The 21,706-nt window shown below is 54.1% G+C and overlaps 1 protein-coding gene and 1 long non-coding RNA gene across 2 annotated transcripts; both read left to right on the top strand.

Annotated features, from left to right (window-relative positions):
* Positions 1–10,033: 10,033 nt before the first annotated feature.
* LOC136520934 (uncharacterized) lies at positions 10,034–14,084 on the top strand. Its single transcript, XR_010775446.1, has 3 exons — positions 10,034–10,328; positions 10,406–13,014; positions 13,618–14,084. It is a non-coding gene; the product is annotated as an uncharacterized lncRNA (long non-coding RNA).
* A 2,614-nt stretch (positions 14,085–16,698) lies between these two features.
* On the top strand, positions 16,699–17,811 carry LOC136523153 (casparian strip membrane protein 3-like). Its single transcript, XM_066516934.1, has 3 exons — positions 16,699–16,962; positions 17,080–17,203; positions 17,354–17,811. Exons 1-3 carry the CDS (start codon positions 16,745–16,747, stop codon positions 17,567–17,569), a joined length of 558 nt encoding a protein of 185 aa, XP_066373031.1. The 5' UTR covers positions 16,699–16,744; the 3' UTR covers positions 17,570–17,811.
* The last annotated feature ends 3,895 nt before the right edge of the window (positions 17,812–21,706 follow it).

The raw sequence follows: 21,706 nt of genomic DNA, 5'->3' as shown, positions 1-21,706 counted from the left end.
TCGTTTGAAAGGAGGGGTAGAGTATGCCAAGCTACCCTCGGTGGGCGCGAGCAGTGACACCTCTGGTGAGCTATTACTAGGTAAGTCTGAGTGGAGGCCCATGCCCCATTCAATAGGGGTTGGCTAGTGGTCCAGAGACGCACTCCAAAAGTACTAGAGGGCTTCTCCAGTGGGTCCCAGGGCCGTTCGATTGGCCCCGGGGGCTCATTGTCTCCCTATGGTGGGATCCCATTCAGAGAGCTCCCTGCCGGTCTCGGACACGACTTAGGGCATCCCAAGCAATTGCTTGCTTGGGCCTCGGCCATGTATGGGCTCGCCCCTAGTCATCCCTGACTCTGTTTGTCCTGGGGTGGCTGTCGAGACCCTCGGGGGCCCAGCCTTCGAACCCCTGGACCGTAACGGGCTCGGTGCCCAGTTCCTTAGTCTAAAAGGAATCGGGTGGGGGATATTCCCCTCCCATCGGTTGACAGCGGTGGGTGCGCCTTTTGAGGCGGTTCCTTGGGGAGATAGAACGGCGCCTACCGTTGCTATGGTCGGATGCAACGCGACATCTGCAGATGGGACGTTACTGTGTGCACGCGGTTAATAAGGAAGAGGTGGACGCATGGGTGGTTTAGTCGGATCTAGATTAACTGCGCTAGATCTGAGGGAAACTTCCCTGATTTCGTTGCCCATTCGTTTCGCCCCCTTCCCTCCCTCATAAATACGTGACAAGCCTCACCCCGCCCCTCCTTACCTTGCCTGCCTGCGTTCGCCCTTTCTGCCCTCGAGCGGTTGCTAAGAACAGAGGAAGAGAGCATCGGGGAGAAGTAGGGAGAAGGGGGAGGAAAGGAGAGGGAGAGAGAGAGAGAGCGAGCCTTACCGCCGTAGCCACACTCTCCACCGCACCCATGGCCGGTGGTGCTGTTGTCCTCCAGACGGATCCTTGGGGTTCGTCCGATGTGTCCACGGCGACGCTGCAGTCGCTCGTCGATGACGGTCTCCTCCGCCCGGTCACCGACCGCAACAGACCGGAGTGGATTGCTCTGGGGGGCGAGCCGGAGCCGAGGCCTCATGATGGTTACATTGTGAGCTTCGTGGCCTTCCACGAGTGTGGCCTCGGCTTGCCGGCGGACCGGTTCATGCGGGCGCTCCCGCATTACTACGGCGTGGAGCTCCATAATTTCAACCCCAACTCCATCGCGTAGGCGGCCATCTTCGTCACTGTCTGCGAGGGGTACCTAGGCATCGCTCCCCACTGGGAGCTATGGCTCCACTTCTTTCGGGCGGGGCTCAACACCAAGCCGGCGGGTACAGCGGGCACGCGAAAGGCGTTGAGGGCCGACGACTGCACCCTCCAAGTGCGCCAAGACAGATAGCCCTTCTACATCTCGGCCTAGCTTGCGTCATCCAACCGCCACTGGTACAACAGCTGGTTTTACCTCCGCAACAACGACGGCAGGCTTCCCCCCTATACCGAGCGGGTTGTGGAGAGCTAGCCGGAGAGGTGGAGGTACGGTGTCCCGTTTGTTGATCAGCCCAAGCTGCAGCCGCTCCTGAAGGCGCTGGAGAGGCTACACAGCTACGGCCTTACGGCGACAGTGGTTGTGGCGGCGTTCCACCATCGGAGGGTGCTGCCGCTGATGGCTCGGCGGCAACGCCTGTTCGAGATGACATCGGGTGAGCCGATCGACGGCATCCGATTGTCCGCCGTCGCCCTTTTTTACAAGGAGGTTCTACGTCGGGTGAGAGAGACGGTGGAGGGACGACAGAGGAGCAGTGATCTGGCCCCGTTCCCGATGCGCCCGTCGCGGGGGTACATCTCTTTGGTGAGTCAGGTGCCGCTGCGGCCCCCGAGGCCTCCTTGCTCCTTACCTTTTCAATCTGTTCCCTTATTTGTGTTGCCGTTCCTGCAGGGGATGAGGGATGTGCGAGCCTCCCCGTCGCCCGTTCCTGAGGACGCAGAGCGGTGAGCGGCGAATAGGGTGCATGCCAAGGCATACAAGGAGCTGAAGGATGCCGAGGAGGCAAGGCATAAGAGGAAGAGCCTCGAGCACGACGAGCGGGAGAAATGTCACCGGCAATAGAGGCACGATGGTCTCCCAGAGGAGCCGTCTCCGTCACCGTCGTCGATGGATTCTTCGAGTGATGACGACGAGAGCAAGGCAGGGCGGGGTCCCCTAGACCATCTCCCTAACATCAGGGGGATGGCGCTTGGGGCATCGGTGAGCGTCCCGGTGTCTCTAGGAGGAGGAGGAGAGGACGCCTCAGGGCTGGCGATCGCCCGCCCCGGGGCCAAGGCCGAGACGCCCGAGACACGGGCGTTGGGGAAGCACGCCGTCAGCCCGATGGGCTCAACGGCGAAGATGGAGCGGGCGATGGCGGGGGCGACCCAACCGCCTCCGTAGAGGGTCGAGGGGGCACCGGAGTCCGCGCGAGGGCCGGCCGGTACCGGCGGACACAGGGGCCATGCCACCACCGTTGCAGAGGACGAGGGACGTGGTGCAGAAGCTATTATGTCCCCGTTCGAGGTAAGTGTTTTGTCAGTGGGGTTTGTAGCATCTCCCACTTGTTCTTTGGTCGTATGCTGACCAAGTTAGTGTTTTGTCTTTAGCTGGAAGCGTTAGGCGGAAGCGCCTGCCCTAGCGCCACGTAAGGCGCTCAAGGTGAGCACCAGCTCCACCGCCCGATGGGTGGTGGAGGCATAGGCCGCCATACAGCGTGGCATGGCATCGGCCAGGGCCGACCCAAAGGAGCCGGTCGCCCAAGGAGAGGCTACCGAGGTGGCCATGAAGTAGGTGAAGGAGGAGGCGCCTATGCCCCGTGAGGCCGAGGCCCTCGAGTCAGGTGACGCCGAGGCGCCTTCAATTGCCGAGGCCACCGAGGGCGAGGTCGAGGCCCCTAGGACCCCTGAGGCCGAGGTGGTGGAGGCTGGGGCTTCCAGGGCTTCCAAAGCCGAAGTGGTGGATGCTAGGGCTCCCAGGACCACCAAGGCCGAGGCGGCGGAGGCTGGAGCCCCCAGGACCACCGAGGCCAAAGCGGCAGAGGCCGGCTTGGGCGCGGCAGAGTAGGCGGCCCAGGATGTGGAGATGGAGGCGGGGCAGGCTTCGGTACCTCCCCCGGTCCAAGACCCACCGCCGTCACAGGAGAGCGCCCGGGAGGTGGAGGTTCATTCAATCTCCTCCGACAATACTTCCCGGGGGAAGGAGGTGGCGGACGTTGAGGCAGCCAGCACCATGGAGCAGCCAGCTCCGACTTCTGGTGAGGGAAGCTCGGCCCTCGTCCAGGTACAACCCGAGCCCCACAGGTGGGATAGCCCACGTGTCTTGTGGCGGAGCCGGGACGACCCTGAGGGGGAGCCTCTGTTCGCCCTTGAGGACGTGGCCGAGGGGGGCGCTGGGACTCCTTCGAGCAATTCCACCGTCTGGCAGAGCAGTCGCTGCGGACAGCTCTGTCCGTCATGGCTGGCGACCTGCCCGGCGTTGCCCAGGTATGCGCTTTCCTTTCTCATGCTGTGTCGTCTTTTTCCCAAGTTCTTGCAGTGCTTGACGTCTGTTCGGCCTATCCAGGAGCTCGAGGCCCGGTCCCTCAGGAAGTCGTTGTTCCTCTAGTGGGAGAGGGACATCTAGGACCAGCTCCGGCAGCAGAAGTACCTGCTCGCCAATGCTAATGAGCTTCTGTTGGCGTAGAGCGCGGAGGTGGAGGACCTCCGCCTTCGCTGTGCTGACATGAAGGCCGAGGTGGCCATGGCTCGAGAGCAGGCTGCCCCTTTGGCAGCGCAGATCAAGGAGCTGGAGGAGGAGCTGACCCGAGTGGCTGGCGAGCGGGACACCTTTAGGTCCTGGGCCGAAGAAGCGATGGCCTCTGCCAAGGCCATCGCTGGGCAGCTGGGGGCGGAGCAGGGCGCACACCTGCTGATAAAAGGTGCCCTGGTGGAGGCTGTCAAGGTGGCCGAGGCCTCCCGGGTCGAGGCCTTAGCTTGGAAGGAAAAGGCTGAGGGTGAGTCCTGTTGAGCCACGCCTCTTGTTTTATTTGTTCTTCTTATGTTCGACCCCTAACTCCCCGATGTGACGCAGAGTTGGAGAGGGAGGCTTCTAGGGCGGCCGAGGCCTCTCAGGTCGAGGTCCAAAACTGGAGGGAGAAAGCCAAAGGTGAGTCTCGTAGGCATGCACCCCTGTTCGGCTTGTTTTCTTTCATGCTTAACCCCATCCTGCCTATCTTGGCGCAGGGTTGGAAAAGGAGGTCACCCGGGCAGCTGAGGCCTCCATCGTAGTGTAGGCGGTGCTCGAGGCCAAGGTCCGGGAGCACAATGCGCTGCAGGGCACCGCCCGTACCGCCTGTGAGGCCCTGGAGGTCGAGGGGGTCGAGTCGGGTAGCTCCCTCGAGAGCCGCTTGATCACGTTGAGCGGCCGAGTCCACGAGCAGCTTCGGGGGCGCTGCGTACGGGCATCAAGCGCGCCCTGGCCGTCGTCTCCTCGCACTACGCCGGCATCAACCTCGAGGCCATCAACAACGATTATGTCATGGCTGATGATGACGAGAAGGCCGAGGAGGAGGTCATGAAGCTGGTGGAGGCGGCTGAGGCCCCTAGCACGGCATTGGCCAGGTTGTTCGAAGAGGAGGTGGTTCCTCCTACGCCGACCGCCGACGCTGGCGACCCTGAGTTTTGACCTAGACCAAAGGGGCCATGTAAATAGATTAGGATTTACATCATTGTGCCATGACGCTTGTGGCCGTCGAGGCCTTTTAAAGTACTTGTGTGTACATGCTTTTTAATCGTTTTTTATTGTATTTCTGAGCCTCTGCCCTCTGCCTCGTCTTCGAACATATCTCTTGCAAAAAACTTCCTTGGAGCCTAAGCTACCCTTCGGGCAAAAGGTGGTGAGGGAGTTGCCATAGCCTAGAGGCGTAGGCTGTCTCATGGCTCGGCCGGCCTTTTGGCCCTAAGACAGACTTTCGGTCCTTATGTTTTTTACAATCGATTTGTCAGAGAACGCGAGAGAGTTTGGCGTAGAAATTTTTCAAAAAACGACTGAAAACGGTGTCTGGGACTTAGGGGGGGGGGTTCCCCCCCTTCTAGCCCTCGAAAGAGGCTCGGTTCTACAGAGGCAGAGCCGAGTCTTATTTGAGCCCCGCGGTGGGCACCTCTGTAGAGGCAGAGCTGAGTCTCCCTTATAGCGTTATCGTAACACCGATCCCCCATCGACGGGCTTGGGGGGTTTCTCGAAAAATTAGAACAACTAAAGAACGCTTCTTTATTGTATTTCGAGAAACAATGTATATAATGCTTGGAAATTTAAGGGTAGAAGCGACGTAGATGTTCTATGTTCCAAGCGTTGATGAGGATTTCGCCCTTCTCGTTGGCTAGCTTGTAGGTCCCGGGCTTTAGCACTTGGGCGACGATGTACGGCCCTTCCTATGGTGGGGTCAGCTTATGGCGGCCCTTATTGCTCTGCCTCAGTCTCAGCACCAGGTCGCCCACTTTCAGGTCTCGGCCTCGAATGCGCCGGGCTTGATAGCGTCGTAGGGCTTGCTGGTACTTAGCCGAGGGTAGCAGCGCAATGTCTCGGGCATACATGTGTTGACCACATCATGGTCGCCTTGCGCCTCGTGTCGGTCGCTGAGGCGGTCGTGCACCGCGGGGGCTTTGTTGGCCGTCAGTGCCCAAGCAGGCTCGGGACGAACCGAGGCCTCTCTATCCTGTCGAGGCGATGCCGTAGGTAGTTCTGAGGTGCCCCCACACCGTCGAGAGGCGGAACTTTCGGCCTACTATACCGCGGCGGTCTCGAGGAGGTCTCAGAGCTCGCCGTGGACCCATCGCCCCTCCGAGGTAGAGGGCTCGGGCACTGTCCGAAGTAGCATCGCTGCTGCCGCGACGTTCTGGCTAGCGCGATTGAAGATAGGGGGTCGCTCGCCCCCTTCGTCGTTGTTGATGTGGTGGTTGATGTCGCGAGCCCTCTGCCAGGCTGCTCCACCATCACCGCGACCCTGCTGCTCTTGCTCGAGAGTGTCTCGGAGCTGCTGCAGAAGGAGTCGGTCTTGTTCGACCTTGGCCTGAAGCTCACGGAGCTGCTCCAGGTCTAGGCATCGAAGTTCCTCGGGGGCGGGGTTCCCGTTCCGCGTTGCCGGAGGCTCGACGCGTGGAGGTGTGGGGTCGCCTACCCCCTCGCGGGGTGGGAAGCGACTGCCTACCCCTTTGTCCTCATCGCTCGTGCATCCCGAGCTCGATGTTGAAGCACTCACGAGTGGGATCGTAAGTGACTTCGTCATCAGAGTCAGAGTAGCCGAAGCAGTAGTCGCTCACGGCCAGGAAGCGGCGCATGGCTTCAGGGTTGCGAAGGCCGGAGAAGTCCACTCTAGCCCATGCCTCGTCCTTCTCCGAGGAGTCAGCGTGGGTGTGGGTCGGGGTTGTGGTGATGAGGTCGAGGGCAAAACGTTGGTAGGCGGCAGCGGTATTGCCCAACCCGAAGGGTTACGAGGATGGTGTCGTTGCCTGGCTCTGCTCCGTCGGAGTCGACTCCTCAGAAAGTGGCGGGGCAGAGCTTGATGACGGGGCGTCGCTGCGCACCACCGGCGTCTTTCCCTTGCCCAGGCTTAAGCTAGACAGGTCCCTAGCCAGGGACTCTGTACCAACAGCCAGGTACGGGATACCGGCGGAGCGTGGTGCATCGCCCTGAGTTCGCGTGGTGTCGGGGTGGTCCCACCCGCGTCGCGCCTGGCAAGCGCGACGAGAGCGGTGGCCTGGGCGCCGCCTGTGCCTAGGCTGCTGGTGCGTGATGTCGTCGTCGATCGATGGGGCTCTAGGTGGGAGGAGTACCATATTGTACTCAGATCCTAGAGACATGAACTCTAGGCTCCCGAACCAGATCACCGTGCCGTGACGCAGTGGTCGCACGAGGTCTGCCATCCGAAACTTGTTGTGATGACTAAGCAAACACGCAGTAGCTCCCCTACCTGGCGCGCCAACTGTCGGTGTTTTGGGTTCGACGGATCCTCAACCGACTAGTGAAAGTATACTACGTGCCCCTAATCCTAGATGGTGATGCAATGAGACACAAGGTTTATACTGGTTCAGGCAATAGGTGCCCTACATCCAGTCTAAGAGAGCGATCTTGTATTCCTTACACCGAGATGCTTGTAGTAGGGGTTTACAAGCAGGGCGAGAGAGGGAGCTAGTCCTAGGTCTCTGCGTAGTGGCGTGGGTTGCTTGAGATGTTGATCTCTTGCAAAGAGGGATCGTGTGTGTTACAGAGCGTTGCGTTGTTTGTGCATGTGTGTGTCCTCGTGAGTCCGTCCTCGTGTGTTTGTTGTCTAAAAGCGGCCCCGGTCACTCCCTTTTATAGTCGAAGGGAGGCACGGGGGTGGTACATGGATTTGCTACGTGGTGTTTTATGAGCAGAGGCGACATGTCCGAGCCCTGTAGCTCGTCACTGTGGCGGTATGGTCGGTGGAGCGACCTTGTCCTCGGTGCACTGGAGCGACGCGTCGGTCACACCTGATCCTGTGCGACATGGGAGCTCCTGTGGTGGCGTGCGCGCCTTCTTCTGTTGGAGGCATGCTAGTCACTGTATGTTGACAATGTAGAGAGCCGAGGCCCAATCGGTGCAGAGGCTGAACCATTGTGGGGGGCTCGACGGGCGCGAGTCCCGAGGCTACAGGGGCCCAAAAATGGATAGCCGAGGCTCGGAGAGAGCAGTTGGTCTTGTACGCTGATTCTGAGGCTACAGGGACCCGGACTTGACTCTCCACGCCGCGCTGTCCTTGGAGCAGGGGTTAAGCAGCACAGTGCAGCACGAGTGTTAGTCGTGGGCACAGTGCCAAGCACAGCGGTCGGTAACCCCAGCCTCGTCCCGTCCCAGACGGCATGGCGTTGATGTGACTCCCATCTCGTCGGCCACTCCGCTGTATCGAGCCGTCGTTCGGCTGACATCGCGGGAGTGGTTGGACGCGTTAGTTGGATGTGACGTCCCGTCAGAGAAGTCGGTCAAGGCGGAGGTGACGGGGTTGATGCCGAGCCGGCCTCGAGCGAGTCGGAGAATCGGTACCTCATCCGAGGCCTTGTAGTTCGGGGCCTCGAGCGAGGCGGAGAATCAGTACTTCGTCCAAGGCCTTGCGCGCGGGGCCTCAGGCGAGTCAGAGAATCGGTACCTCGTCCGAGGCCTTGCGATTCGGGGCCTCGAGTGAGGCGGAGAATCGGTACTTCGTCCAAGGCCTTGCGCGCGGGGCCTCGGGCGAGTCGGAGAATCGGTACCTTGTCCGAGGCCTTGCGATTCGAGGCCTCGAGCGAGGCAGAGAATTGGTACTTCGTCCGAGGCCTTGCACGCGGGGCCTCGGGCGAGTCGGAGAATCGGTACCTCGTCCGAGGCCTTGCGCGCGGGGCCTCGAGCGAGGCGAAGAATCGGTACTTCGTTAGAGGCCTTGCGCGTGGGGCCTCGGGCGAGTCGGAGAATCGGTACCTCGTCCGAGGCCTCGTGGTTTCGTTTTGGGCCGAGCCCGCTTCGGGTGAGCCCGGATGTTGTTCGAGGTGGGTCGGGTGGTCCAGCCGAGCCTCGGATAAGGTGGGGTTTGCCGGTGGTTGTCCCTTGGCTTCGATATTTACAAGGTCTAAGCGATTTTTTCGGTTCTTGCTTAGGGGACCCCTTTTTATGGTACCCGACAGTCCTGTTCGCTTCTCTTATAATCTGTCTTTTTAACTTGTTTTTTAGCCTAAACATTGTTTTCTCTCACAACAAATCAGCTAGAACAATGTTTTGGCTTGTTTTTTCAGCGAAGCGAACGAGGCCCATATCCGAAAAGATCTTCCTTCATCGTTAAGATTCTTCTGATTGCTTTGTGGTGCATGTCGACCAGAACTGGACACCATAGGCCTTGATTTTATGAGCTAGACCTCCTCTGACAGTGCGTTCCATGTCTATTGCTGTGGGTACATGGTGTTATTCCCCCGCAACGACTTTCCTCTCCACTCAGTGATATGAACCGTTCAGCAGAATTGGATGGTACACAGTTCCTCCCAGGCGCTACACCCCTTCACGCACTGGGCCTCGGCCCAACAACAACGTTGCCGGGAGGAGCTATGGCTGCTATCTTTTTTTGCGCGTGTGCGGCGGGCCATCCGCCATGCCCAAGCTCAAGATGCTCGTCGGTCTGCTTTTCGCCCTTTCGCTTCGCTCGAGCTCCGTCGAGACAATGACCAGCGTCGCTGCCGCACAAGATGCTTCGCTCAAGATGCCCGCCGTCGCGGTGCTGCTGAACAAGCTTGTTCTCACCGCGCCCGACTCTGCCTCCGCGCTCGTCCCCGCCGCCACAGCTGCCTACATCACGGACTCGCTTGACCTCGCCGCTGCGCTACTGCTGGGCTGCCGCTGGGCTCCCGCGACAAGGCCGCAGTGGCCGCTGCTTCCGCGCCCATCGCCGTCGCGCTCGCGGCTCTAATCGACTGCTGCGTCGCGCCGCTGGCCTACGTCGCCGCGTTGTCGTGCGAGGCCGCGCGCGGAGACGACACGACCTTCGATGTGCCGGCCTTCGGTGACCGGATGTCTGCCACCGACGACCATGGGGCGACAGGGCTTGCAGCCACGAAGCCGGAGCGTCGCTGTGGTACAGATGTGAGCGCCGACGAGGCGAGGAACGCTGTCGCCATTACCAGCCACGGGTCGACAGCGTCTGCGGCGATGGCGCCGTCTTGACCGCGATGGCGGGGGCGGGGGAGGGGAGCGCTGGCGAGGTAGGAGCCTGGTGACGTTCCACGATGCCGGATCAGAGAGGAGAGGGGAGGGGAGCGCCGACGAGGTAGGGAGCTCGGAGCGTTGCGGTGGCGGACGACTGGGGAGAGGAACGCCAACCCGGACATCGGCGGCGGCGACAGAGTCGACCAGGGGGATACGTGCGTCATGATGTTGGGCCAGCCCAGCAAGCCAAGTGCAGCAGCGCATATTTTGAAATATCTATATATTTACCATTATTATAGATAACATTTTACATTATATTATTGACACGTAAGTAATTGATATGGTACTTTTTATAGCCACTCACACGGCGACCGAGACAAGTCGCTTCGGTCGACTTCAGAGGATCTGGTCGATGAGGACGACTATTTTTCTCTGTTGGTGTTGTTTCTTCCCTATATAGGCCCCTTCGGATATCGTCCGATCACTCGCTGTCTATCTCCACTGTCGATGCCCGATCTGCCGTCGCTCGCTCACTTCGTCCCTGGCGCCGGCTAGATCCGTCCTTCCTCCATCTTCAGCGCCGGGCCTCCACTGCTCGCTCGGTTTATCACTCCCGCACATCTGATTCGGGAGATTATGGGTGCTATTTTGCTATCCCTCATCTTATCTATCGCGTGACAGGTAAATCTGCGGCGCCCTCGATTGTCGATTCGGTGGGTGCTATTTTGCTATCCCTCATCTTATCTATCGCGTGACAGGTAAATCTGCGGCGCCCTCGATTGTCGATTCGGCCGGGGGCGCAAGAAATCCGATGATAACCTCAGTTTGTTTGCCCCCCTGCCTTACCTTGTGTCTCCAGTTTTTTTATTTATTTATTTTATTCCGGATCCCCCTACCTTACAAACATATCTCGAGGAATCTGCTTTCTAAAGCACGCGTTCTGAGTTACTTTGTTTTCATATGGATTCTTGACGATTTTGATGGCCTGGATCTATGAGCTCGTAGAAATGCCTAATACCTTGTAAATAGGTTGTGGTTTCAGCCTCATTTCCGAGCTGACTAGATGATCGATTTTTTTTCCGAGCTGACTAGATGATCGATTTTTTTTTCATGAGGGCTATTCTAATCCGCCAGCCTGATGATTAGCATTCTTTGCACAAAAATTGGAGATCTGAATGTGCCTTCCGTCGAAGCCTGCTTGACCGCGGTGGTGGGTCATGTGAGCCAGTGAGCTCAGCTCGTTGACTCCCTTACTACCTCCATTCCAAATTATGGCCCTGTTCGTTTCGCTGAAATTTGGCTTATGCTGACTAGTTTCCTCTCAGGGAAACTACCAGCTATTACACACACATGCATGCATATATATCCTCGCTCTTCTTCCATCACTGACTGGCCGAGCAGGCTCCGGAAGGTGCATCTGTAGATGCAAAAGTTATGAAGGCTATCCCAGATTGGAAGAATGCCCTGCCTAAGTTCATTTTTAACTTGTTTAACGAGTTCTTTATCACTATCTGAAAAGCTGTTCCTATTATAAAGCACTGCAATGCAGCCTGAGCTGTTGTGATTTGGTCAGCATCATGTTAATGATTTCGCTTTAGCTTGACTGATATTTGAGTTACAAACATGCAGTATTTTACCCTATGGGCAAAATTGGCAGATTATGAAAAGCAAAGAAAGTTGCATCTGCTGTGCTCCTGGTTCATGGGGGCACAACGGCACGATGACTGTCTAGGGGAATCTCTGATGCTAATGCTAATGCGAATTTTCTTATATAGCTTACAAGGTGGATAGGTTGATGTGTGTACAACCATGGTAGTGATAGGTATCCTTTGAATCGGAGTAATGCATTTTATATGCTTTTTTATGGCCATAAAAGTTTTCTGGCATCTCATCTGTAACTGAGATAAGCCATTTTAGCTTGGGTGGTGGTTGCCTGGAATTAAGTCACTGTCTGTTGATTCTTTCCTATCAGAAACATGTCTGGTGTGCGAGTTGCCATATTTCGCCACTTCACCGCATAAGAAAAAATGGCAGATTGCGAGAAGAAAGACAAGAACATCTGCCGTATTGTCAATTCAATTTATGCAAAAGTATGATGACTTGGGGAATCTACGATGCTAATCTTGTAATATTGTTTTGAAAACCCTATTTATTTTCTTGCAAGATGTGCCTCTTGTTTCCTTTCTTTTTTATTCTTTTTTGCTTTAGATGCAGTTTGGAGGAATTATGTTTGGTATCTGCATGAGAATTGCTATCACAACATTTGACTTCATACAAACAGGTAATGGCAAGAAACAGGACAAGGACATCTGCAGTGTTCCCGGTGTCAGGGACGTAATTGCATGATGACTGTCTTGGGGAATCTCTGATTCCAATATCAGATTCAATATATTTTCTTGCTAGTTGACAGTTCTCTTATGATCATGTTTGGCTTTCTGTTCTTTTGAAGCTGGCTTGTCCAATATTGTCTATCATATTCTAAATATCAGTCCATCCTTATTTGCTTTGACCATCCTGGTCCTGGCTAAGAGGGCTATGGCAAGTGTCCCTGTAGTACAATTGCATTTTGTGTTAAAGGAAGATTATTTGTGAAAGCATGAGTCCACTCCACTTGCAGAAATGCCAATGCGCAGTACCTTGAAAAATTTCTGAGTTTCTGTCCATTTTGGACTTTGGAGGCAAGTAGTTCAATGTTTTGGTTTTGTTATGGGGTAGGCATTTTGATGTACCAGCCTGGTGATTATGGTGTTTGCATTAAGAATGGAGATCTGAATGCATTTATCCCGTTGAAGCCCGCTTGGTCACTCTGGTGATGCTGCTGGTACTACTACTACTACTGCTACTACTACCTTCTCAGCCACTGTCATCATTGTCTCTGTTCATTTCGCTGAAATTTGGCCCTGTTCCTGTTCCTCCCCCTCTCTCTGGCTGCTTGCTTGATGCCTGCCTCCGTGTGGATGTGTGTGTGATATTCTGTGAACCAAGCTGGCTTAAGTCGGCTCCGGGGAATGCATATGCAGATGCAAAGGTTTATGAAGGCTTGGCATGAATGCCCCCTAACCATACAATTTTGTCATGTAAAAGTAATCTCTATATGGTTGGTGTTTTTACTCTTGTTTTTTTGGCTACCCTGTTTGCTGAATTGTTGCCCTTTCTTAACTGCAATGCCAGTGACCTCTAGTTTCACCGTTTATTCTTTGGCTTAAAAATCAAATGTTGGAGTTCTGTATTGTCATGTTCTCTTCCATCTGGATTTGGATCTTAATTTACACGTCCATAGTGGTTGATGATTCAAGGTTGGAATTTGTTGAAGTGAACCAGCGATTTGGAATGGCAACATAGTCAGGTACCCTGCATTGCAAACAAGGTGAGATGAAATGAATTTTTATGATCATTCATTGAATAGATAGACAGGTGCTTGTTAGACCGTGGATGTAACTAGTGCTAGTATAGACAAACTTCTAGAAATTGGCATAATGCAAACTTAAAGTCTGCAGGTTACATCTATGCTAGCTTTAGTTTCAGTGTTTGGCCTTGTTTGGATCCTCCATTTATTTGAGCCCTATTTGGATCCTCCATTTAATACTCCCTCCGTCAAATAAATCAACTTTGAAAGTTGTAAGCCAATTTTTTGTAAGTTTGGCCAACTTTACAAGAAGGAATATCAACATTTATGACACCAAATAAATAGACTATGAAAGTATATTTTATGGTGTATCTAATGATACCCATTTTGTGTCATAAATATTGGTATTCTTTTCTATAAATTCTGTTAAATTTACAAAAGTTTTGACTTAGGACAACTTTAAGTTGATTTATTTGGGATGGAGGTAGGGAAGCTAGTCATTAACTTTTTATTAGCTAGGTAGTTTATTCTGGGTTATTAGTTGTACTATTAGTTAGGATGTTTGGATCCACTAGTGCTAATTTTAGCTACTAACAATTATCATTAATTAATGGATCAAAACAGGCCCTTTGTCATGGGGGTGTTCTGGTGAATCTGGTCTGCCTGCTTGATGATTACCTTTCCACTAAGAATGGACATCTGAATACACTTGTTGATTGAAGCCAGCTTGGCCGCGGTGGTTGATCGTGCACTGAACTCCCTCTGATAGCAACTATAAGCCAGTCAATCCATCCATCCGTTCATATCTTGTCCTGCCCTTATTTTCTTCCTTCAAGCTGGCTGAGCAGGCTCCGTAGGATGTTTATGTAGATTAAAAAAAGGTTTATAAAGGCTCTGACAGACATGACCTCCTTGTGTTTCTGTTGCATTTTGTGCTTGTGGAGCTTGTTCCTGATATCATGAGTCAACTTTCAGGGTTCCCCTTTCATACCTTTTTGTTTGATATACTAGCGTGATGATTACTGGTGTTTTTGCAATAAGAATAAGAATGTATATCTGAATGCACTTCGGCTGAATTCTGCTTGGCAACTCTGGTTGATTGCTGCTGCTGCCACCATCTCTCTCTCTCTCTCTCTCTCTCTCTCTCTCTCTCTCTCTCTCTGGCTGTCTCCCCCTCGCCCTCCCTCGCTCATGCTTGTCTTTGCTCGCTGGTTTGCTTGTCTGGAATGTATTTGTATGCACAGCAATTATGAAGGCTTGGTGGGGCTGTGATTCACAGCCTGTGAATTGTCTGTTGTTGTCAAATGTACATCCGGCCAGCGGTTCAAATTGTCATATTTTTCTAGATCTTGTTTACATTTCTTACCATGTTAGTTTGATACAATTTGAGATGCTGGGATAGAATTTGTTGAGTGAACTAGCGATACCGAATTGGCAACATAACCAGATTCCCTGAACAGCATAGGTGAGGTGCAGCTTTCCGTTGTCCAATGATTCAAAGGTGGTCTAAATTTGATAGCTGGTCACTCTTTTCAGAGACTTTAGTAGAAATTTTAAATTTTTGTTTTGCACGTATTATTCAGTTTTTTATTGCTGTTGTCTGCTCTGTATGTATGATAAAAAAATGACCAACTTAGGCCCTGTTTGGTTGAGCTGTGGCTGTGGGAAAAAGCTGCTGTGGGCTGTGAGCTGTGGAAAAGCTGCTGTGGGCTGTGAGCTGTAGAAAAGCTGAAAGCTGTTTGGTTAAACAAGTATAAAATATACCTTTTATCTTTATCTCTCTTAAACAACTATGAAAGAGCTTTTTATTCCACCAATTTCGAAAAGCAGAAAGCCAAAAGCCAAAAGCAGGGTCAAACTAGCTTTCAAAAATGAACTACGGAAAAACAGCTGCTTCTGAAAAAGCACCCTCCAAAAGCAGCCCCTTTGGTTGGGCTTTTGGCTTTTGGGGCCAAAAGTCAAAGCCAAAAGCCCAACCAAACAGGGCCTTAAGAAGAAATAGACGTTTTTTTTTTGTGGAGCCTTGAAGATATTTTTTTAGTGGTTTAAAACCCTTATCCAGTGTTTGGAGGATTTGGGTTTATAATTAAAAAGAATAATAACTTGGCTGAAAACCACAGTCAAAACCACTTTTGACAGATTTAGGAGGGGTAATTTGCTGATTTTAAACGTTGAATAATGAAAGATTTTTTGTTCTGTTTAAGTTGAGGGGTCTTCCAGTTTCGGGGACAAGTGTGTCAAATGCACCTCAAACATATCCACTAGTATTGTTCGGACTACTCTAGCTGTCATGCGTAGCGCTAGCCTAGTCCATTCGTTTCAAATTATAAGTTGTTTTGACTTTTTTTTTGATATATTTATTTTACTATATATCTAGATATAATAAAAAGGGATAAACAAAAAAAGTCAGAGGAGCAGCAAACTAGCAAATGCTTGGTTAACTAGTCACGCATGCTACTTCCGATCGGCTTCATTGATTTGTCATGTCGAGTTTCTGTTCATTCGTTTTCAAGAATTGATCATTTACGCACCTTATCACGACTTAAAAGTCCTGGTTAAATTCCGATGTCAATGAACCACATAAAAGGCTGCCACGGCTGGATTTCAGGAAGACCTTGTGACAAACATATACGTATATACTACTGTCAAGACTAAAAATTCATTGTGAATTTGCGATCCTTCGGTGCAAAACTTAAAGTATCTTTATATACATAACAACATTCAGAAGTACTTCGGGCCGTTTCTTAATTAAAGTAGCAATATGGCAATCCATCAGCCTGCTCGGCTGGTGCTGATAAGATCGTGAATTATTACTGTTGGCTGATTTGGTGTGAGAGAAAAATACTATTCTTGCTAGAAATTTATGATCGTTTACGACCAAGCGAACATGCTGCATATCCACTGTGCTAATTTTACACCGTTGATGCTCAAGATATAATGAGCCTGTTCGTTGGTTAGTTTCTTGGCTGATAAGCCCGGCTAATGCTGGTTTGTTGTGAGAGAAAAACACTATTGACTGGCTGATAAGTCCTGACTGAAACCAACAAGTGAACAGGCTGAATGTTTGAAAACAGAAAATCAAGGGAAAGAAAATAAAATTTCTTGGTAAAAACTATGTTCAGAATAGTGTTGTCCCGGTGAAAACTGAGATACCCGAAAACATTCCGTATGGAAAAGCATCAACGACACTCACCATAAAGTGAAAGCTGATGACAGCCCAGTCAGCTATTCCAGGTCGGTATAGCCTATATGGTTCTTCAAGCTTGACGAGCACGAAACAATTCACCGACTAACTTGCTTTGTGCAAGACAGATAACCCCAGATCTCATGAGTTGACATAAAGATGAATATCATCGCATTGCTTCTGGAGTAGGAATGAGCTAACAAGTGTTTAGTTGAAGCCTCCACATCATATTAGGACAACTAGCAATGAGATACGCCAATCCCTATAGTAGTGCTCAGCGGAAGTCCACGGCTATAAAGAGACCAAAAACTCTGCACGAACCAAGCGACCAGTCCCATGCATGGAGCAAGACAGCAAGTAGAGTAGGTGTCAACCGAAATGTGCACCTGGGAGCTAGCTCTCACAGGACACGTCCTGTACGGCCACCTGCCCTGGCATATATCGAGCTGACCTTCGCGCTGCTGAGCATGCATATAAATGTGGGAAGATGGGCTGTGCTCTCCAAATCAGCTGAGCGACCAGCAGGTTCCATATCAAGGTGAGACCTGTATAGAGAGGGCGTTAACAATGAAAGGATCCAGCGAGCATGGCGAGACCTCGAAGGCGGCGCCCCTGGGCAGGGGTGTCAGCAAAGGAGTGTCCGTGCTTGATCTCATACTTCGCTTCATCGCCATCATCGGCACCCTTGCTAGTGCCATTGCAATGGGCACCACCAACGAGACGCTGCCTTTCTTCACACAGTTCATCCGCTTCAAGGCGCAGTACAGTGATCTCCCTACTCTCACGTAAGCTAATTAACCTCAGCAACTTAATTAGTAGAAACAAACACTTTCAGTTAACAACCGAACATATGATGAGCATCGGATGCTCCAACTGTTTCAATTTTGTTCATTTGTTGACAGGTTCTTTGTTGTGGCAAATTCTATTGTCTGCGCCTACCTCATCCTTTCGCTCCCACTATCTATAGTGCACATCATCAGGAGCAGGGCTAAATACAGCAGGCTGCTCTTGATCTTTCTTGACGCGGTAAGACTAATTAACTCTTTTTACAGTTCAAAGAAAATAATCCTCCATAAAAGCATCTGTGGTTAGTCAACTAGTAACAGTAGTATGTTGAAAAGTGCCAGCAAGTATATCGGTTAATTGGTTACCTGTTTTCTTGTGATTCTTTTGAAGGCAATGCTAGCATTGGTGACTGCGGGAGCATCTGCAGCGGCGGCTATTGTGTACTTAGCACACAAAGGCAATGTCAGGGCGAACTGGCTTGCCATCTGCCAGCAGTTTGACTCATTCTGCGAGCGAATCTCTGGATCCCTCATTGGTTCGTTCGGAGCCATGGTTATGCTGATACTGCTGATATTACTCTCCGCCATTGCCCTAGCCAGGCGCTAGGGCAAATAGTGGGATCATTTGCTTCCTCCAGCAGTGTGAAGTGTGGTATCATGGTGTGGTTATTGGACTACTCTGCTATCTTTATGTAATCTTATGTGTGCCTATTACCTCTTGCTATGATTCTCTCTCCTATATATCCCAATTGTTGACTTGATTCTGCACTTCTGCTTTTCTTCTGATGGTGTGCACTATCATGTATAGAAGCCACAGAAAATGAATATGGATGAACTATTATGTATGGATCACGGATCGCCATAGTTTCTGAAAGAGTTATTGGGTATTGTGTTCACTTGGGACAAAAACATGAAAGATTATCTTATAAATCCTTACCTGCTATTGGCAGTGAAACCGTGGTGGTTTTGAATTGATTGGCAAACGGGATTTACCAACTTTTTCCAGTCTCCGATGTACAATGGTACCAGTACGCAGGCACAAATGAAAAGATATTCATGGACGTTTGCAACCTTTTCATTTTTCCATTAAGCAGTAGAACAATTATAATCACGGTCACAGCTCTGAAAACCAGCAGGTATATTATGGATCTTAAAATTTATTTGATTTAAGATCAGACTAACTGTCATGTGCGGACGCGTGTACTCCAGGCGCAGGCGCGCCCGCGACGTACGCAGGGCGGCCGAACGCGCTGCTCGCCAGGCGCAAGCCGCGCCCACGGAGGCCCAGCAGCCACTGCGTGGCTAGAGGAGCTCAGATTTAGAAAGTAATCAAGTTATTTTCCTTGAAATTAGCATCTATTTGTTACCTAAAATTAGGAGGTTTGTTTCCCTTTGATAGCAGCCGCATAGGCTATAAATATTTGTAATTGGCACTTGAGAAATTAAGCAAGAATATTATCTCTTCCTATCTCATCTACAAGCCTGCGGTAGAGGGGTATAACCTCACCGGAGAAGACGGCAGACGGCTACGAGTTGCGTAGCCGAGGCCCTGCGCGTCGAGGGTTCGACGACCTTGACAGCCTGGTATCGGTAGTCAGCCGCTCCTCTTCCTCGCGCGCCCAATCAGCCGCGCCAGACCCCCACCGCCGCCAGCCGCCGCCCACCCACGCAACACCCACCGCGCCCAGTCCGCAGCCACCCATGGCCGAGCCGACCATCGCCGACCTCCTAAAGGAGATGAGGGCCGTGTCCGCAGAGCTCTCCACCCTGAAGGCCGACGTCGCCTCCATCAAGGAGAAGACGTCCACGACTGAGAGCAGCGACGGCCGTCACGTCGACAGCCCGCGCGAACTCGAGTTCCACCCGAAGCACAAGAAGTGGGATTTTCCCCACTACGATGGCACGTCCGACCCCATGTTGTTCCTCAACAAGTGTGAAGCGTACTTCCGGCAACATCGCACCATGACGGAAGAGCGAGTGCGCATGGCGTCCTACCACCTGGACGACGCCGCGCAGCTGTGGTTCATCCAGCTGCAGGATGACGAGGGCTCGCCGTCGTGGGGGAATTTCAAGGACCTACTGAATCTGCGGTTCGGGCCTCCCCTGCGCTCTGCCCCCATGTTCGAGTTGGCGCAGTGCCGTCGCGACGGCACCGTGGAGGAGTACGCCAACCGGTTCCAGGCCCTCCTACCTCGCGCCGGCCGGCTCGACGAGGCGCAGCGGGTCCAGCTCTTCACCGGCGGCCTCGGGCCTCCGCTCAGCAACGCCGTCCGCATCCACCACCCGGACTCCCTCGCCGCCGCCATGAGCCTGGCCCGCCAGGTCGAATTGATGGAGCTGGAACGACCTTCACCACCTCCTCCGCGAGCGGGCACGCGCGGACCTCCACCAGCCGCGGCCCGGGCCGTCCTGCCGGCCCCGCCGCCCATCCTGGCACTTCCGGCACCGCCGGCGGCTGCGCAGCCGGGCCGAACCGAGGGCGCCCAGCGCCGCCTCACGCCAGATGAGATGGCCGAACGCCGTCGCCTGGGTCTGTGCTTTAACTGCAACGAACGGTACACCCGTGGCCATAACCGCTTCTGCAGGCGTATATTCTTCGTCGAAGGGGTCGAACTGGAAGCCGAAGACGACGACGCGGTGGCCGTGGACGAAGCGGGGGCGCCCTGTTTCTCCCTCCAGGCGTTGGCCGGGGTGCCGATGGCGGGCACCATGCAGATCAGGGTGGCCCTGGGCCCCCAAGCGCTCGTGGCTCTCCTCGACTCCGGCAGCACGCATAACTACATCTCGGAGGACGCGGCGCGACGCTCCGGACTTCCCCTCCACCAGCGACCCCGCCTCACTGCGTTGGTGGCCAACGGGGAGCGCGTCACGTGCACCGGCGTCCTCCGCGCGGCGCCGCTGCTCGTCGATGGCGAGACGTTCCCGGCCGACCTCTTCGTCATGCCGTTGGCGGGGTACGACATCGTCCTCGGCACCCACTGGCTGGGCGCACTCGGGGCCATCGTCTAGGACTTGTGCCACCAGCGCATGTCCTTCCAGCGCGCCGAGCGCACCATCACCTGGACCAGCGTCGCCCCGCCATCGACTCCGGCTCTCCGCGCGACGCTCGACACCGACTCCCTCCTCGAGGCGCTGCTGATCGCGTACGGGAGGGGGGGTCTTCGCCGACCCAACAGGCCTCCCCCCCCCGTACGTGCGCACGACCACCGCATCACGCTCAAGCCCGACGCCCACCCGGTGGCCGTGCGCCCCTACCGGTACCCGGCGGCGCACAAGGATGAATTGGAGCGACAGTGCGCCGCCATGATGGAGCAAGGCATCGTCCGTCGAAGTGACTCGCCGTTCTCGTCACCCGTCCTCCTCGTCAAGAAGCCGGACGGCTCGTGGCGTTTCTGCGTCGACTACCGGGCGCTGAACGCGCTAACGATCAAGGATGCCTTCCCGATCCCGGTGGTCGATGAGCTCCTCGACGAGCTCCATGGCGCCCAGTTCTTCACCAAGCTGGACCTGCGCTCGGGCTATCACCAAGTGCGCATGCGCCCGGAGGACGTCCACAAGACGGCGTTCCGCACCCATGATGGCTTGTACGAGTTCCTGGTGATGGCGTTCGGTCTATGCAACGCCCCTGCAACGTTTCAAGCACTGATGAATGACGTGCTCCAGCCGTTCCTCCGCCGCTTCGTCTTGGTATTTTTTGATGACATTTTGATCTACAGCTCGTCATGGGCTGACCACCTACGCCACCTCTGGACCATCCTCGACACGATACGCCGCCACCAGCTCTACGTCAAGCGGTCCAAGTGCTCTTTCGGGGCGCCCTCCGTCGCCTACCTCGGCCACATCATCTCCTCCGCCGGGGTGGCCATGGACCCCACCAAGGTCCAGGCGATCGTCGACTGGCCCACACCTCGCTCCCCTCGGGCGGTTCGCGGCTTCCTCGGTCTCGCGGGTTACTACCGCAAGTTCGTCCACAATTACGGGACGATCGCCGCGCCACTGACGGGCTTGCTCAAGAAAGAGGGCTTCTCGTGGGACGACTCCTCAACCACGGCTTTCGCGGCACTCAAGACCGCCGTGACGACGGCCCCGGTACTAGCCATGCCCGACTTCGCCAAGCTGTTCATCGTCGAGTGCGACGCCTCCACGTTAGGCTTTGGCGCCGTGCTCGTCCAGGAGGGCCACCCCGTCGCATTCTTCAGCAGGCCGGTGGCGCCCCGCCACTCTTCGCTCGCCGTGTATGAACGCGAGTTGATTGGGCTGGTGCAGGCGGTCCGGCACTGGCAACCCTACCTGTGGGGGCGGCGCTTCATCGTCAAGACCGATCATTATAGCCTCAAGTACCTTCTCGACCAGCGCCTCGCCACGATCCCGCAGCATCATTGGGTTGGCAAGCTCCTCGGCTTCGATTTCTCGGTGGAATACCGGTTGGGCGCCACGAACGTCGTCGCTGACGCCTTGTCGCGCCGCGACCAGGATGCTGCAGGGGTGCTGCTGGCCATCTCGGCGCCCCGTTTTGACTTCATCGAGCGGCTTCGCCACGCCCAGGCCACGGACCCGGCCCTAGTCGCCCTACACGACGAGCTCCGCTCCGGTGCCCGCACTGCGCCGTGGACGCTGGTGGACGGATTGGTCGCCTACACAGGGCGGCTGTACATCCCACCGGCCTCACCGCTTGTGCAGGAGATCGTGGCTGCTGTCCACGCCGATGGCCACGAGGGAATCCACCGCACCCTCCATAGGCTCC

Source organism: Miscanthus floridulus, chromosome 18 (assembly GCF_019320115.1).
Source record: "Miscanthus floridulus cultivar M001 chromosome 18, ASM1932011v1, whole genome shotgun sequence".
Taxonomy (NCBI): Eukaryota; Viridiplantae; Streptophyta; class Magnoliopsida; order Poales; family Poaceae; genus Miscanthus; species Miscanthus floridulus.
The sequence above is the reverse complement of the archived record's forward strand: the minus strand, read 5'-3'. Positions and strand labels throughout refer to the sequence as shown.

Coding starts and splice junctions, on each gene's coding strand:
- LOC136523153 (XM_066516934.1), top strand. CDS start 16,745: ATGAAAGGATCCAGCGAGCATGGCGAGACCTCGAAGGCGGCGCCCCTG. Junction 16,963..17,079: donor AGTGATCTCCCTACTCTCAC/GTAAGCTAATTA, acceptor ATTTGTTGACAG/GTTCTTTGTTGTGGCAAATT. Junction 17,204..17,353: donor TCTTGATCTTTCTTGACGCG/GTAAGACTAATT, acceptor ATTCTTTTGAAG/GCAATGCTAGCATTGGTGAC.